Source organism: Eucalyptus grandis, chromosome 8 (assembly GCF_016545825.1).
Source record: "Eucalyptus grandis isolate ANBG69807.140 chromosome 8, ASM1654582v1, whole genome shotgun sequence".
In the NCBI taxonomy this organism is placed as follows: Eukaryota; Viridiplantae; Streptophyta; class Magnoliopsida; order Myrtales; family Myrtaceae; genus Eucalyptus; species Eucalyptus grandis.
This window is the reverse complement of record NC_052619.1, coordinates 62,680,484-62,697,879: the sequence shown is the minus strand read 5'-3', so window position 1 is coordinate 62,697,879 and position 17,396 is coordinate 62,680,484. Positions and strand designations below refer to the sequence as shown.

The 17,396-nt window shown below is 37.9% G+C and overlaps 3 protein-coding genes across 3 annotated transcripts; all 3 read left to right on the top strand.

Annotated features, from left to right (window-relative positions):
• The first annotated feature begins 228 nt into the window (after positions 1-228).
• LOC104415573 (putative protease Do-like 14) lies at positions 229-5,532 on the top strand. The gene is made up of 11 exons (XM_039299345.1): positions 229-298; positions 470-521; positions 1,393-1,484; positions 1,579-1,761; positions 1,879-1,991; positions 2,592-2,809; positions 2,954-3,032; positions 3,503-3,651; positions 4,078-4,198; positions 4,730-4,822; positions 5,226-5,532. Exons 5-11 carry the CDS (start codon positions 1,968-1,970, stop codon positions 5,337-5,339), a joined length of 798 nt encoding a protein of 265 aa, XP_039155279.1. The 5' UTR covers positions 229-298; positions 470-521; positions 1,393-1,484; positions 1,579-1,761; positions 1,879-1,967; the 3' UTR covers positions 5,340-5,532.
• A 765-nt stretch (positions 5,533-6,297) lies between these two features.
• LOC104429273 (serine protease HTRA2, mitochondrial-like) lies at positions 6,298-8,346 on the top strand. The gene is made up of 4 exons (XM_039299310.1): positions 6,298-6,363; positions 6,760-6,880; positions 7,525-7,617; positions 8,083-8,346. The coding sequence occupies exons 2-4, from the start codon at positions 6,761-6,763 to the stop codon at positions 8,221-8,223; spliced, it is 354 nt and encodes a 117-aa protein (XP_039155244.1). The 5' UTR covers positions 6,298-6,363; position 6,760; the 3' UTR covers positions 8,224-8,346.
• A 3,652-nt stretch (positions 8,347-11,998) lies between these two features.
• LOC104417702 (putative protease Do-like 14) lies at positions 11,999-16,159 on the top strand. The gene is made up of 9 exons (XM_039300223.1): positions 11,999-12,085; positions 12,184-12,372; positions 12,521-12,633; positions 13,271-13,479; positions 13,627-13,708; positions 14,175-14,323; positions 14,730-14,853; positions 15,476-15,568; positions 16,019-16,159. Exons 3-9 carry the CDS (start codon positions 12,535-12,537, stop codon positions 16,157-16,159), a joined length of 897 nt encoding a protein of 298 aa, XP_039156157.1. The 5' UTR covers positions 11,999-12,085; positions 12,184-12,372; positions 12,521-12,534.
• The last annotated feature ends 1,237 nt before the right edge of the window (positions 16,160-17,396 follow it).

Below are 17,396 nucleotides of genomic sequence, written 5' to 3'. Positions count from 1 at the left end.
CATAATTAACCACCAAGCTTCAATTTTTTAGGACAAGCGGGTGGCAGCCGGGCAATTTGATTCGGGAACGCGAAATTCATTTGCAAACGAAACCTGGGAGTTATTTTCTTTATTTACGTACGAAAACCCCCACAAATAACTAGCATTTAATCAAGGACTTTGACTTAGTAGTCAATTAAGTTTTTTTTTTTTTTTTTTTTTGGTAGGATCAGAAGCTGTATTTAGGTGTGAATTCATTCGATGGAGACGCCAACAGAATCTGGGTATCACTTGATCTCTGCTCTGGAGCTTCCTACAGGTAATTTTGCTTCTGCTTCTCCTGTCCGCACATAGCTCTCTTCCCAAGCGTGCCAGCAAAAATTTTTACTGCTGAGGGGAAGCTTAGAGCAATTTTGGATTTCAAGTATCAATAGCAGAGACAATTTTCCGTTCTTTCTTCTTTTTGACTGCGTAAATTTTGATGCTACAGATGGCGGGAACCGCTGTTGCTCGCTCTGGTCTGTTTCATGCAAATGCTAGCAGTAAGTACCTTGGTCTATTTCATGCCAGTGCTTCTGTTATATGTTGGTGAATCTATGCTTAATATGATGCCATTCGGCCTGTTTGCCTAGAAACAGGAAGTGTTCTAATGTTTGCGGTTTAGAGCGTCTTTTGCGTATAGTTGCATTAAGGACAAGCTCAAGAGTTCGTCGGATATGGTGTGCCCTTTAGAGTGCTTGCAGGCCATAGCCGACGAACCCTGAGGTGACTGCTCTAGAGATGTTAGTGTTTCTACATGCATCCGGTGAACATAGGTTGAATAGTTCCATATCCTAAGGCTAGGTGAATCTCACGAGACACCCGTTATATCTAATGGCCGAAACGTATTTTCTTGCCTACATTGGATTCGTAGTAAGGATTTTGGGGTAGGTAGCAGATTGCTAATCAATTGAGCTAATTTCCTAAAATAAATTCAAACTTTAGTTCTTGTTCCAATTCTATCCTCAACTTTTTTTCTTTATCTAAATAATATCACAAACTTTCACTTAATTCAAAATCTGCTCCACGTCAAAATATTGCCATGGATATATTCGAAATTATTAGTATCAAGAGACCACTATTGTTCCATATGAAAATAAGGTTGTTGGTGAAAACATATATTATGATAATGAGCCTCAAACTAGCCTTGATGCCGATAATTTTAAAGAAATTTGTGGAATTTTTGGACATGGGGCAGATTTGAGACTAGAGTGAAATTTTGTAATTTTTTTCAGACAAAAATTTTTTTGGGAGAAAATTGGAGTTTGACCTAAAGTTGGGTTAAGGAATCAAGCCCCGGTAAATTTAAAGTTTTCATATAGTTGTAGTTGAGACCCTTTCTAATTGAACTACCTTGTTTGATTTGAACAACAGAATCAAACCCATTAGCCGCAAATACTGCCCAATTGCGTAAGGAATTCACGCCACCTCCCCGGCATTTATTTCCTTGAATCAGCGGCGACACGGTTTGTCTCCTTTCTAATTTTATCAAAACCAATGTGTAACACCACTATTTTCCTCTGTCGTCATATGTTCGTTTATTATTTTTGCAACCTGCAGAAGTACTTCCGTCCCAGTCTCTTCAAACTAGTTGGATTAGGTGTTACGATACAAGTAAGGCAGCTTCAGCTAAATCTGAAGAAAATGCAAAACTGGCGTATTTTGGCAGAGATACAATTGCCCATGCTGCTGCTAAGACCGCTCCTGCTGTCGCTAGTCTATGTGCTCGAAATCGAGGGCAAAGTACGCCATGTGATCCTTCTCTTATTGAGTTGTCCTGGCTGAAAATCTTTTGTTACTTTTTCTTCTTCTTCTTTTTTGGCACTAGTCTGAGAAGTCTTTTGTTATCTTGCTGGTCAGATGTTGACGGGGAGATAGGTTCTGGAACTGCAATTCATAAGGATGGCTACATTTTAACATGTGCTCATGTTGTCTTCGACAAAACGAACATGGTATATTCAGCCGATGGGCAGGTTGGTGTTTGAGGGTGTACTTTGCTGTCCAAACTCAGTGGCCCAAGTTCAAGCTTTTCACTTTGTTTTTATCTCTACCACATGATCTTATTATAATGATATCATCTTGAACTTGATGACGTCTAACCTGCACATATGGTTAAGGATCGGAAAGAATTTTGTCAGATTAGTTAGCCTTCGACTGTGCTCACTATATTCTCATTCTATTTCTCTGCACACAAGCATGTAACTGAAGGCACGGAACATATTGCTCTGCCAGTATCTGCATGATCGGTGGAGATTTGCATGCCCATATTGCTTCCTCGAATGTAACTCTGAAGTGCCATAATTTTCATTTTCTTTTACCAGTATTATTTCTCAGACCCCTTTCTGTGACTTGGGTTATATTCTGTTTTTTTCTCGAATATAACTATGCTGAAAAATAAAAAAATTAGTTGTGCTAGAAAGTCCAAAACCAGAGGCTTAAACTATTAAATGGACGGTGACTATTTTTATATAAGGCTCCGACAAAGATTGTGAACGCTTCTGTTTTCTAGACAAAACTCGTGGATTTAAACATGAATAGTCATGGGCTCTCGGCTTACAGAAAGAATGTCGCAGGTTCTCGTACGTTTGCAAGAAGCCAAGAAAGATGTTGTAGGCCAAGTTGTTGATGCTTACGTGGATCTTGATATTGCCATTGTAAAGACTGAAAAACCAACTTCTCCCCTTTCAACAGCAAAAGTTGGCTCATCTAGTAAGCTTCGTCCTGGAGACTGGGCAATAGCCATGGGCTGTCCACTTTCCCTTCAACACACTGTAACGCTTGGGATTATCAGGTCATTCAATTTGTACTTATGATGTGACCAAGCAATTAATTTTTGTCGAAATCTTTGTTTTCCTTAGTTGATTGTATTTGCACAACAGCGTGGATGTATAAGTACAAAGTGACAGTTCCTTTTCTCTTCTTTTGCTTGATATAGCTGTGTTCATCGCGCGGGCAATGAGTTGGGACTTGAAGGAATGATGGAGTATCTACAAACAGATTGTGCAATCAATCCAGTAAGATGGAACAATGCCTGTGTTTTTCTGCCTGTCTGAGATTGGTTTTTGTTTCCTTTTGCTGTTGCATTCACATATGCAGCGTTAATAATACTAGACCAGACTCTGTGCATTAACTGCTAGACTGAGATAGAGCTGTGTTACATCAATGTGGGAAGAGCAGGAACTATAAAGGTAATTAGTTATATGGGTAAAGTCTAGCTAACCGAGAGGTGTGATGCTACAGGAGACTTTCTAGAAGCTTGAGAAATGAAAAAGGGGGATTGGATATCTCGTCATTAGTGGGCCACCTATATTTATGATACAGAATTGTAGACCGTACATAGCACAGTCTAATCAAATAGAGGTCTGTGACGGCATTGATGGTAAACTAACGTGCATGCATTTCTCTGTCCAACTTACTCTTTTGGCATAACTATGGTATGCTCCTTAACTTGACACTAGTTGCCACTGTTTCTTCATTCGTGAAGGGAAACTCTGGGGGTCCTCTTTGCAATGTTGATGGAGAAGTAATTGGTGTCAATGTTGAGAATGTGAAACCGGACATAGCATCTGGAGTGAGCTTTGCTGTACCGGTTGATCTTATTTCAGCTATCATAAAGCCCTTCCAGAATTTTCAGTAAGTTCTATTTTTGCTGCCTCAAACCTGCTTGATATGTAAACTATTGTGATTAACTTTTCTATTGGTATAAGAATCAATTGTCTCCTATCCTCCTTTTTTAATAAAACGGGTGATTCATTTTAAAGCAAGTGTTTCATTATATTCTAATGTGCCTTATGTTCTTGAGCAATCAGATTATTCTATTGCTTTCTTTGCGATTACTCCTGGTGTTGGGCGGAAAAGAAATAGTCTGACCTAGTTTAAGCTTACACAGTTACTTTCTTATCATTGATCAGTAACTAAAATGGTCATGTCAAAGTCTTCTACATTATTGTTTCTCCAAACTTATTTCCTTATATGAATTATTTGAGTATGTGTGCAAAGAATTTGTGATATTTCAAGCATATAATCTCGTCCCGGGTAACAGATAGTAACTTGTGGCAGGAGGCTTGTACGGCCGGATTTCGGATGGATTGTGCGGAACATCAGTGGGGAGAACTTCGAAGCACTTAAACAAAGTTACCCCACATTTCCTAATGCTAAAGATGGCGTCTTTCTACAAAAGGTGCATTTGGTTTATTCCTCCGGCAAATCTGGAAATGTTTTCCTTCTCTTCCCTTTTATACACAGCTAAGGTCACTCTTTTGTTTGTTTAGCTCGTCATCCTTACTCTTTTGTCCTCTCTATTTCTCATGAAACGTGCTATTTGAACTTATACACGGAAAAACCTTGTGTGGAGATAAAGTTCCATACAATAAACCAACATCACTTGTCGACTGTGCCATGATGAGTATCATACTGTATATGCGACATTAATGCCATGCCGGTGCCACCAGTTCCTTGTGAAAGTACCCCAAAGAAAGCTTTCTGTACTTATGTTGCATGCTTTCAAGTATCATTGCACTAGTAAAGTGTCGATCCAAAATAATTGATCCGCACCTTTTGTGACAATGAACTTTTATTTTGTGTACACATGGAAATCCGTAGTCTAATGTCACTGTATTTTCGTAATGCTGTTCAAGCTAGCCTTTTTAGACCATGCATTCTCCTTATTTGTCAAAATTGCCGGTTCCTTACATATTCTTATTTTCGTCAGGTATTTAAAGGATCCCCTGCTGATCATGCGGGCATTCGAACCGGTGATGTTATTGTGGGATTTAACGGAAAACAAGTTCGGAACATCAAAGAGGTAAAAGTTTTCTTGATCTAACAAGCATCAATTTTGATTTCGAAGTTGTTTACTAAGAGAAAATCAGCAAATAATAAACGGAACTCTGGAATTTTTATCAAAGATCTTAAGAAGTGCATAGCGCATTCGTTGGAATGAATTGCTTTGAAGGCCTGTCACTCTCTGCATGAACTGGGGTCAACAATAGTTCCAAGATGAGGAATTTTGGATGGTAAATAATGAAAGAAAAGAAGATAAATTACAGATTATCTATAAATGCAGGACAAACAAACAAAGCTGTTCACTATAAACTCAAGCTTTTACAGTTTGCGATGGCAGTTCAACTTCAGCTCTCTGACGTATGCAGTTAGTTATCCTTATCGAAAACGAGAACTAAAGCGCTTGATTCATCAATTTGTTGCAGATGATGGATGCTAGAGGGGAGAGATATGGGGAACCTGTCATAGTAAATGTGAAGAGAGCCAGGGATGCTCCGGTTCCTCTGGCCATAACTTTCAAGGAGAAAGATGTCGCTTAGATGTGTGGGAAATCCGACGCCTCCACTTTGATCAAAGCACAGTTGTTTGCAGTACAATAAAAGTCCAAGTGATCTGTTACCTTGGATCCTTTATTTCATGAGAGGACCGTAATGTGTATATATCATGTCATGAACAACCTCGATCTCCTGGTAGAGTAAAATGTGAATATTTTGTTTGCAAGTGATCCAGCACTATGTCAATGTGTTGTAGCTTTACAATTCAAGCCTCAGCTACAGTGTGCTGAATATGGAACCGACATTCACTCGATAAGAATCTCGTGCAGCTACTTCAAACATGTTCGAACCGCATTCGAAACACATCAACATGAAACCCAAGATGATTCGAAAACTTGTTTTATGCATCGGTCTTGCCAAATGAGACTGAAATCAGTCGAGGTAGCACCGAGGTAAAGGAAATCCTGACTTAAACGCAACATTCACAAAACGAGTCATTTCCAAAATCTTCGATCCTGTATGTTTGCATCTCCCGCCAATTCTACTTTGTGTGTTTTAAGGAGGTTTTAGCATGTTGCTAATAATTAATTTTCCTTCATATGACCTGTTCATGATTTCGTTCCTTACATATTATCATGTGATTATTATAACTAAAATCGGCATCTATGAAATGTTGACTTGGAACTTCGATATTGAACAGAGATTATAGTTCGTGAATCACCTGAGCTGGCATGTCAACTATTACTTCGAACTTGACCTGAAACTGAATGTTTTGCTCAACATTTCACTCATCTAATAACCATTATCTACTACATTCAGTCCCAGTCCACGAAAAAAAAAAAAAAGAATTTCACTCATTTTTTATGTTTTCTTTCACCCAATTTCAGTTTTGTCATATACCTTGTCCAACACTCCAAAAGTCCAAACACCAACGCCATTGCAGCTCACACCTGGAAGCGAGGACACTAGCTTAAGAGGCGAGGAGGACGGTTCCATGAGCATCTGGACTGAGCTTTGCTGTACCGGTTGATCTTTTTTCAGCAATCTTAAGGCCCTTCCAGAGTTGTCAGTACGTTCTATTTTGGTGCCTCATACCTGCTTGATATGTAAACTTTGTCGTGAACTTTTCCATCAGTATAATGATCAATCGTCTCCTATCCTCCTTTATATAATAAAAGAGGTGACTGATTTTAAAGCAAGTTTTTTATTGATATTCTGATGTGCATTGAGCAGTCGTGGTCATTTCTATTGCATTTCTCGGCGAGAACTCCAGGTGTTAAGTGGAAAGAAATAGTTCGATGACCTCTGTAGTTTAAACTTAAACAATTTCTTTCCTTATTGATCAGTTACTATAATGGCCTTGTAGAAGTCTTCTGCAGTATTCAATCTCGGAACTTCCCCAGTACAACTATGATATTTCAAGCATATTATCTTCACCTAGGTAACAGAAGGTAACTTGTCGCAGGATGCCTGTACAACCATATTTTGGATGGGTTATGTGGAACGTCAGCAAGGAGAACTACAAAACACTTAAACAACGTTACCCCACATTCCCTAAAGCTGAAGAAGGTGTCTTTGTACAGAAGGTATGTCTTTCTTATTGTCTTCTTCGGCAAATCTGGAAATGCTCTCATTTTATTCCCTTTTCAATGATGTCATCAGTGTGCAAGAAGAGCGCCCCCAATTCTGTGCATGAATTTGTGGTTTTGGGAGGAGGGCGCTGTATGGTGCATGGCCAAAATTTGCTACTGTTGGATACTATATTGCTAAGGTCCCTCTTAAGTTTGTTTAACTTGTCGTCTTGCTTTTTCTTTTGTCCTCTCTATTTCTCATGAAACATGCTATTTGAAATTATTCATGGAAAAACCTCGCCTGGAGAAAATGTTCCATCAGATAAAACAACATCAGTCGTCAATTGTGCTATGATAAGAATCATACTGTATATGTGACATTGAAGCCCCGCTGGTGCTGCCATTTCTCTGTGAAAGTACCCTGAAGAAAGCTCTCTCCAGGGGACAACTTATGCTGCATGCTTTTTGAGTACAATTGGACTAGTAAATTGTCGATCCACACTTCTTTTGACAATGAAGTTGGAATTTTGGGTAATCATGAAAATCCGGAATCTAATGTTATTATATTCCTGTAATGGCGTCAAGCTAGCCTTTTTAGACGATGCATTCTTCTTACTTGCCAAAATTGCCGGTTCCTTACGTATTCTTATCTTCGCCAGGTAATAATAGGATTCCCTGCATATCGTGCTGGCGTTCAAGATGGTGATGTCATCGTGGATTTTAATGGAAAAAAAGTTCGCCATATGAATGACGTAAGAGTTTTCTTGATCTAACAGGCATCAATTTTGATTCAGAAGTTGTTTACTTGGCGAATTGAGCAAATAATAAATGGAACCCTGGAATCGTTATCAAAGGTCTCAAGAAGTGTATAACGCAATCCATTCATTGGAATGAATTGCTCTCGAATTTGGTCTATCCTTGATGGGAAATGAGAAAGTCTTCAAAGGCCTGTGACTCTCTACATGAACTGGGATCAACAGTAGTTTCAAGATGAGGAATCTTGGATAAAATGTAAAATGATAGAAAGAGGAGATAAAGTACGGATTATAGATGGATGCAGAACGAACGTAGAAGGTTGTTGGCTACAAAGTCGTTCGCTACAAACTTAAGTGTCTACAGTTTGTGATGGCAGCTCAACTTCAGCTCTCTGACTTATTCAGTTCGTTATCGCCATTGAAAACGAGAACTAAAACGCTTGATTTACCAATTTGTTGCAGATGATGAAGGTAATGGGAAAGAAATCCGTGGCAGCTGTTGATGTAATTGTGAAGAGATTCAGGCCTGGCAAGGATCGTGTGGTTCCTCTGACCATAAGTTTCGAGCAGAAAGATGTTGCCGCTCCGAGGTCTCGACTTTGATCTCAACTTTGATCGAAAGGTAGTTATTTGCAGCACGATAAAAGTCCAGGCGATCCGTTACCTTGGATCCTTTATTTCATACGATAACGTGACATGTATCATGTCATGAAAGAACATCGATCTCGCGAGTGAAATAAAATGTGTTTCTTTTTTATGTTGCAAATGTTTTGGTACCATGTCATTGTGTTGGAAGTTTGACAATCCAAGGCTCAGCTACTATCTCCACCGAAAACGGAATCAATATTTGATGTGCGAAAATCTTGTACTGCTACTCATTACCCACTATGGAAGTAAACATATTAGCAATAAAACCTTCTTAAAAAAAAAAAAAAAATTAAAGGGTAAACTACATAATATATATATATAGATTATCTTCTCCAACCAATGTAACGAGTGAAGCGCATTCTAATAACTATATACTTGAAGCCCAAGGTGATTTGCAAACTCATTTTAATCTTCTTATCTAGGCCTTGCCAAATGAGCACGAACCACGAAGTGCATTCTAATAATTGTAAACTTGAAACCCAAGGTTATTTGCAAACTCATTTTACTCTTCTTATATAGGCCTTGCCAAATGAGCACGAAATCACTTGTGATAGTGCTGAAAATGAAAATCCTAACTCAACTCAATCGCAAAATCTGCATACGGGAGTCATTTCTATGTGTATTTATTTGAATGAAAAAAAAATTCGAGAACTAATTTTGCGGATCTTCACACATTTGGTTTACTTAAAATGATCGGTCAATGAATAACCATTTATGGACAAAAAATATGTATGCTTAGAGTTAGGAAAATGAATTTCCCAATCTGAAAAGGGGAAAACTTATCCTGAAAAATGACTTCCCATTAAACATTAAACATTTTCCTTTTTCATTAATTTTTCCCCGAGACAAACACACGTAAATCTTAAAATCCTAAGCTTGTAGGGAAGAACAGCATTTCCTGCCATTTTTTAGTGCGTCGCTATTAATTCATAAAATCCTAAGCTTGTAGGGAAGAACAGCATTTCCTGCCATTTTTTAGTGTGTCGCTAGTAATTCATTTCCCTCGTCCGAATTACTTATGATTTTGTTACTTATCTATAATCCTATCATTATTGTAATTTATTTATCACCAAAATGAGCATTCTTGAAATGCTGCTGTAAAATTTTGTTATTGAGGATATGTTTACTTGAGTGAAAGAATTTTTTTTGCAAATTAATTTTCTGAATTTTCGTGCATTTGCTTGGCTAATAATGATAAGTCAACATAAAAGGTATTTGCGGTCAAAGGAAATCTACATGCTTAAAGTTAGGAAATGATTTAAAAAAAAAAAAATTTCTTTTGTCATGAAATATTTTTAAAAGAAATACGTTCATAAAAAACATAGAAAGAGAGAAGAGTTCCACTCTTTTTTTTTTTTTTTTGGAATAAATGCATAAGAAGTCTTAAAATTTGTTACGAATGTCTAACTGAGTCATAAAACTTGCAAACGTATAATTGAATTCTAAAATTTATTATGAAAGTACAATTGATTCATAAAAATTTAAAAATATGTAATTAAATCTTAAAACGTATCAAATCAGTCTAATCAAATCATTTTATTGATTTCATTTATTCAAAATTTTAATATTTGATTACACTTTTATGACAAGTTATGGAACTTATTATATTTCTTATAAAGTTTTTAAAACTCAATTATATTTTTGCACAAATTTGAAAATTTGATTATATTTTTGAAAGTTTTAAAATTCAATTGCACTTTCTTCATAAATTTCATGATTTCTTGCACTTCCTTTTATTCTTTACACACACACACACACACACACACACACACACATATATATATATATATATATATATATTTTTTTTTTTTTCTTTCACCCAATTTTTTTTTTTTTTTATTACATGACTTGTCCAACACTCCCATTGTCCCCAAGCGCCAACTCCATTGCAGCAAACGGCTGCTTACCTACCAATGGCAACGACGGGACGTGAGGAAGCGAGGCCACTAGATTACTCAGTGACGAAGAAGCTTCCACGGCGGTTCGCGCGGCAGGGATCAAGGAAGAAGATGAGTGGACCTGCAGGTCTTTCCTGTTTGTTCCCTCGTTTTCTTCATTTCCACTGTCCGGGTGATCGAACCTGCCGAGTGACATACTAACCCAGCGTTTACTAATCGACTTCGAAAGTCAATAGATGGCATGCTGGCATGGCCATTGAAAAAGCTTCAATGGTCCGGATTCTAGTCATGCTGGAGTGTGGTTCGAGTCGTTGACCCTTTCCTTATGGACCGTGCCCTAGGTTCCCAGCGACCTTCTGAGCACGTGGTAGAGAAAGGGAAAGAACTACGAGACGACTTGGGTCTTTGTTTATTGAGAATTACTGATATAAGTAAGAAATTTCCATATCTTCAAAAGAAACTGAAGTTGAATGATGGGTGATAATCACCACATTAGAAGAAAACCAAACATGATTAAAACATCTAATTATATTTCCAAAGCATGATTATCTGTAGCTTAAATACTAATTCTTGCTTGCTTAGAAGTTTTTGGCAAGTGGGTTTAGTCTGTCTTCAGGAATTTTTGTTTTCCTGATGGCTGTCGGGCAAGATGTTGAACTAACCTTTACATAATAAATTGAGCCCAATTCACTAGTCCAATTGGGGATGGTCCGTCCACGCACAACTGCATGGGGAGTGATTTCCTTTCCATCTGACTTATGCGGAGCTAAATGCAAGTGTGTTGTAGTGGCTAAAGTTATTACTGAATTGTGATTCATTTCCATTTTATGGTTCTTGTTTGTTACGTGCGAGCTCTGACCCTGCTCTGTTATTTGCTGACGATCTTCTACCATCACCCTACATTATGTTGGGTCACTGAGAGACAGGAGGCATGTGGCATTGGCTTGATCATTGGTGTCATTGCAGTTTCCACTTAAGAGAAGTCCTTTTGTTTCGGAGTGCTTGATTGTCCCACTTAATTTGACTTTCCTCTTGATTTGTTGGATCAGAAAAATCCCCCTTCATGTTCCGTGCAGATTGGATCATCCTTATAGTGCGGTGATGAGGAAAATATAAAAATAACAGTAAGGCGAAGAGATTGACCTTAGCTCCTCGTCTTCACTCGACCATTCCTATATAAGTGGCAGGCAGGTCTCTTGAAGAATTTCAGTGTCACATTATATACCATCCAAAATTCCTCATCTTGGAACTATTGTTGATCACAGATGGCGGGAATTGCTATTGCTGGTTCTTGTCTATTTCATGCATATGCTAGCAGTAAGTACTGTGGACTACGTCATGCAAATGCTTCTGTTATATGTTGGTGCCTCTATGTTTAATATGTTGCAATTTGGTCTGTTTGCCCCAAACACAATGTGCATGTAGTGCACATTTCCAGGATAAAGTTCTCATTTTGCGGTTAAGGTTATCTTTTTGCATATTTTTGCATTAAGTATAAGCACAAGAGTTCGTCGGATATGGTGCACTTTAGAGTGTTTTAAGCAATACCTGGCAACACCCGTGCGACAACCACTCCTTTTTAAGTAGAGATGTTAAAGTTGTTGCGGGCATCTGGTGAATGTAGGCTCATAATTCCAGATCCTAGGGCGAGGTGAATCTCATGAGTGACCCGTTAGATCTAAAGGTCGAATTGTATCGTTTCGCATATGTTGGATGCGTACTAAGGATATGGAGTGGTTAGCAGATCCCCTAGTCAATTTAAAGTTCTTGCGTAGTTGCATTTAAGAGCCTTTTTAATGAACTACCTTCTTTGATTTGAATGCCCGAACCAAGGCTATCAGTCTCGGTTCCTGCCCAATTCCATAAAGAATTCACGCCACCTCTGCCTGCATTTATTTCCTTAAATCAGCAGCGACACGGTTTGTCTCTTTTTAATTTTATCAGAAGCAATGTTTAATACCACTCTGTTCCTTTGTCATCTCATCCTATGTTCATTTTTCATTTTTGCAACCAGCAGAAGTACTTCCCTCCAAGTCTCTTCAAACTAGTTTGATTAGATGTTTTAATACAAATAAGGCAGCTTCTGCTGAATCTGAAGAAAATGAAAAACCAAATAAGGGGTATTTTTCCAGAGATACAATTGCTGATGCTGCAGCTAGGATTGCTCCTGCAGTTGCTAATCTATATGCAAAAAAAGGAGGGAGAGGTATGCCATGTGATCCATCTCTTGGGGAGTCGTCCTAACCAGAAATCTACTGTTACTTCTTCTTCTTCTTCTTCTTCTTCTTCTTCTTCTTCTTCTTCTTCTTCTTTTTGCGTTAATCTGAATAGTCTCTCCTTATCTTGCCGATCAGAGGAAGAAGGGGAGATGGGTTCTGGAACTGTCATTCATGAGGATGGCTACATTTTAACATGTTCTCATCTTTTCTTTGACAAAACTGACGTGACATATGCAGCAGATGGGAAGGTTGGTGTTTGAGGATGTACTTTCCTGTCCAAATTTAGAGGCTCAACATCTAGTTTCTCACTTTGTTTTCTTCTCTACCACTTGAAATTGGAACTAATTATAATATCTTGAACTTATGTAAACTGCATATGCAGTAAAGAATGGAAAAGAATACCAATTTGTCAGATTAGTTAACCTTCGACTCTGCTCAACAGATTGTCAATCCATTTCCATTTCTCTGCACATAAGCATGAGACTGGGGGGCACAAAATACATTGCTCTGCCAGTATCTGCATGATTTGTGCACATGTTGCTACCTCAACCCAATATTGACGAGAATGTAACTCTGAAGTGCCATTTTTTTCATTTTCTTTTACCAGCACTAATTTTCAAGGTCCTTTCTGGGACCTGGGTCATATTGTGTTTTGTTCCTGAATGTAACCGAGCAGAAAAAAACAAATAGTTGTGTTAGAAAGTCCAAAACCCAGAAGTTTAAGTTAATAAATGGAGGGTGACTGCTGGTATAAGAGGCTCAGACAAAGCATTATTACACTTGATTCAGTACTAAAGATTGTGGATGCTTCCGATTTCTTAACAAAACTCACTGATTTAAGCATGGATGGTCCTGGGCTCTTGGCTTACAGAAAGAAAGTTGCAGGTTACTGTACATACTCAAGACGTGGAGAGAGGCCATGTTGTTGATGCTTATGTTGATCTTGACATTGCCATTGTAAAGATTGATACCCCAAGTTCTGCCCTTTCAACAGCAAAAGTTGGCTCAAGTAGTAAGCTTCGTCCTGGAGACTGGGCAATAGCCATAGGCTGTCCACTTTCCCTTCAACACACAGTTACGCTCGGGATTATCAGGTCATTCAGCTCGTACTTACAATTTGACCAAGCACTTGATTTTTGTCTGAGTCTTTGTTTTCCTTAGTTGATTGTATCAGCACAAAAGCGTGGATGTATAAATATTAGTTGAAGTGACAGTTCCTTCCCTCTTCTTGCTTAATATAGCTGTGTTAATCGCAAGAGCAATGAGTTGAAACGTGGAGGAATGGCCATGGAGTATCTACAGACAGACTGTGCAATCAATCCAGTAAGATGTAACGATGCTTGTGTTTGCCTGCCTGCCTGCCTGTGATTGGTTTGTGTTTCCTTTTGCTGTTGGATTCACATATTCAACATTAGAAATACTAGACGAGTCCTGTGCATTGGGTCCTGCATCAGGATACCAGTTCTGGTGAAAGTAAGCCTAAAAAATAGAGAGGTGCGATGCTACTTGAGACTCTTAAGAAGCGTGAGAAATGAAAAAGGGGGAATCTGTATCTCGTCATTATGTGGGCCATCTATCTGTGAAATGCTGGCCACCATCTTTCATCTCCTAGATGTTTTAAATCAGAAATGTAGACCGTAAATAACACGGGCTAATCAATAGAACTCAGTCATGACATTCGTGATAAATTCACACGCCTGCACTTTCTGTCCAACTTAATCTAGGTCTTTTGACATAACTGTGGTAAGCTCCTTGACAATAAGTTTCCGACTTTTTTGTTGTTTTGAAGGGAAATTCTGGTGGTCCACTTTGCAATATTGATGGAGAATTAGTTGGTGTCAATGTTGAGACTATGAAGTTGGATAAAGCATCTGGAGTGAGCTTTGCTGTACCGGTTGACTTTATTTCAGCAATCATAAAGCCCTTCCAGAGTTGTCAGTACGTTCTATTTTGGTGCCTCATACCTGATTGATATGTAGACTATTGTCGGGAACTTTTCTATTGGTATAATGATCAATCGTCTCCTATCCTCCTTTATATAATCAAAGAGGTGATTGATCTTAAAGCAAGTGTTTCATTGATGTTCCGATGTGCCTGTTATTCTTGAGCAGTCAGGTTGTTTCTATTGCATTTCTCTGCGAGAAATCCAGGTGTTGAGTGGAAAGAAATAAGTTCGATGACCTCTGTAGTTTAAACTTAAACAATTCCTTTCATCGTTGATCAGTTACTATAATGGCCTTGTCAAAGTCTTCTCCAGCATTCATTCTCCAAACTTCTCCAGTACAAATTATGATATTTCAAGCGTATCATCTTCCCCTAGGTAACAGATAGTAACTTGTCACAGGATTCCTGCACAACCATATTTCGGGTGGGTTATGCGGAATGCCAGTAAGAAGAACTTCAAAACACTGAAGCAACATTACCCCACATTTCCTAATGCTGCTGTAGAAGGTGTATTTGTACAGAAGGTATGTCTTTCTTAATGCCTTCTTCGGCAAATCTGGAAATGTTCTCATTCTCTTCCCTTTTCAGAAATGTCATCAGTTTGCAAGAAAAGTGCCCCCAATTCTATGCACGAATTTGTGGTTTTGCGAGGCGCTGCTGTATGGTGCATGGCCAAATTTGCTACTGTTGGATACTATATTGCTAAGGTCCCTCTTAAGTTTGTTTAGCTCATCTTTTTGCTTTTTCTTTTGTCCTTTCTATTTGAAATAATTCATGGAAAAACCTCGTCTGGAGAAAATGTTCCATCAGATAAACCAACATAACTTGTTGACTGTGCTATGATAAGAATCATACTGTATATGCGACGTTGAAACCACGCTGGTGCTGCCATTTCTCTGTGAAAGTACCCTAAAGAAAGCTCTCTCTTCAGGGGACGACTTATGCTGCATGTTAAGTATCATTGGACTAGTAAAGTGTCGACCCTCACTTCTTTTGACAATGAACTTAAAATCTTGTGTGTTCATGGAAATCTGTAATCTAATGTCATTATATTCTCGTATCGGTGCTCGAGCTAGCCTTTTTAGATGATGCATTCTTCTTTTTTGTCAACACTGCCGATTCCTTATGTATTCATATCTTCGTCAGGTAATAAAAGGATCCCCTGCTGATCGTGCTGGCGTTCAAGCTGGTGATGTCATCGTGGATTTTAATGGAGAAAAAGTTCGCCATATGAATGAGGTAAGAGTTTTCTTGATCTAACAGGCATCAATTTTGATTCAGAAGCTGTTTGCTTGGCGCATTGAGCAAATATTAAATGGAACACTGGAATCGTTATCAAATATCTCTAAAAGTGCCTGATGCAATTCATTTATCGGAATGAATTGCTCTTGACGTTGGTCTATCCTTGATGGGAAATAAGAAGGGCTTCAAAGGCCTGTGACTCTCTACATGAACTGTGATCAACAGTAGTTTCAAGATGAGGAATCTTGGATGGAATGTAAAATGATAGAAAGAGAAGATGCATTACAGATTACCGATGGATGCAGAATGAACGAACAAAGTATTTCACCATAAACTAAGTGTCTACAGTTTGTGATGGCAGCTCAACTTCAGCTTCCTGACTTAATTCGATTCATTATCGCCATTGAAAATGATAACTAAAACGCTTAATTCACCAATTTGTTGCAGATGTTGGACGTTATGGGGAAGAAATCGGGGGCAACCGTCAATGTAATTGTGAGGAGAGTCAAGTTTGGCAAGGATCGTGTGGTTCCTCTGACCATAACTTTCGAGCAGAAAGATGTCGCCACTCCGAGGCCTCGACTTTGATCTCGACTTTGATCGAATGGTAGTTATTTGCAGTACAATAAAAGTGCAAGTGATCTGTTACCTCAGATCCTTGATTTTTCATGATCGGACAGTAATGTGATATGTATCATGTCATGACAGAACATCGATCTCGCGAGTGGAATAAAATGTGATTCTTTTTATTGCTGCAAAATTTTTTGGTACTGTGTCATTGTGTTGAACTTTGACAATCCAAGGTTTAAAGGGTAAGCTACATAACATATTCATTGATTTTCTTTTTCCAGCCGGCATTATGAGCGAAGCGCATTCTGATGATTGTCAACTTGAATCCCAAGGTGATTTGCAAACTCATTTACTCTTCCTAAGTAGGCCCTGCCAAATGAGTGCAAAATCATCCGAGATAGCACCGAAAATGAAAATCCTAACTTAACTCAACCATAAAATCCGCATAATATGGGTGTTTGTTTGAATTAAAAGAATTTTCCACAAATCAATTTGGTAGATTTTCACGCGTTTATTTTGTTGAAGATGATTGGTCAACGGAAAATCATATGCTTAAAATTAGGGAAATGAATTCTTCAACCTTAAAAGGGGACCTTTTCCTTAAAAAAATGATATCCAAAATGTATTTCCCTTTATCATTCTGTTATCCTTGAAACAAACACAATAAATCTTAAAATCATACGTTTGTATGGAAGAAGAGTTTGCATTTCCTAGTATTTTTTAGCGTGTCACAAGTAATTCATTTCCTTCGCTAGACTTAGTTATGATTTCGTTCCTTACATATAATCTTGTCGTTATCGTAATTTATGTATCCCCAAAATGAGCATCCTTGAAATGTTGACATAAAAATTCGATAATGAAGATGCTTTTACTTGAAATAATTTTTTGCGAATTAATTTTTGAACTTTCATATGTTTGCTTTGCTAATAATGATCAACTAATGAGAAAGGTACTTACAGTCAAAAGAAATATGTATTCTTAAAGTTAGGAAAATAATTTTCCTCTGTCATTAAATTTTTTTCTAAAACAAATACACCTTAAATAATTTTCACTTCTTTAAAAACATAGAAATGAAAAGGAGTTCTACAGCATCAAAAATCCTAAAATTTATCAGAAAAACATAATTAAATTTTAAAACTTTCAAAATATGCAATTAAGTCTTAAAGTCTTTTGTTAATTGCATTTTTTTTTCATATTTTAGGACTTGATTGCATTTTTACACAAATTTTAAAATTTAATTGTATTTTTTAAAAGG

Excerpts from the sequence above, each read along its gene's own strand:
- LOC104415573 (XM_039299345.1), top strand. The coding sequence starts at position 1,968 with ATGGTATATTCAGCCGATGGGCAG. Across the intron at positions 1,992-2,591 it reads TATATTCAGCCGATGGGCAG|GTTCTCGTACGTTTGCAAGA; the intron begins GTTGGTGTTTGA and ends AGAATGTCGCAG. Across the intron at positions 2,810-2,953 it reads GTAACGCTTGGGATTATCAG|CTGTGTTCATCGCGCGGGCA; the intron begins GTCATTCAATTT and ends TGCTTGATATAG.
- LOC104429273 (XM_039299310.1), top strand. The coding sequence starts at position 6,761 with ATGCCTGTACAACCATATTTTGGATGGGTTATGTGGAACGTCAGCAAG. Across the intron at positions 6,881-7,524 it reads AAGGTGTCTTTGTACAGAAG|GTAATAATAGGATTCCCTGC; the intron begins GTATGTCTTTCT and ends TATCTTCGCCAG. Across the intron at positions 7,618-8,082 it reads AAGTTCGCCATATGAATGAC|ATGATGAAGGTAATGGGAAA; the intron begins GTAAGAGTTTTC and ends AATTTGTTGCAG.
- LOC104417702 (XM_039300223.1), top strand. The coding sequence starts at position 12,535 with ATGGGTTCTGGAACTGTCATTCATGAGGATGGCTACATTTTAACATGT. Across the intron at positions 14,324-14,729 it reads AAGCCCTTCCAGAGTTGTCA|GATTCCTGCACAACCATATT; the intron begins GTACGTTCTATT and ends AACTTGTCACAG. Across the intron at positions 15,569-16,018 it reads AAGTTCGCCATATGAATGAG|ATGTTGGACGTTATGGGGAA; the intron begins GTAAGAGTTTTC and ends AATTTGTTGCAG.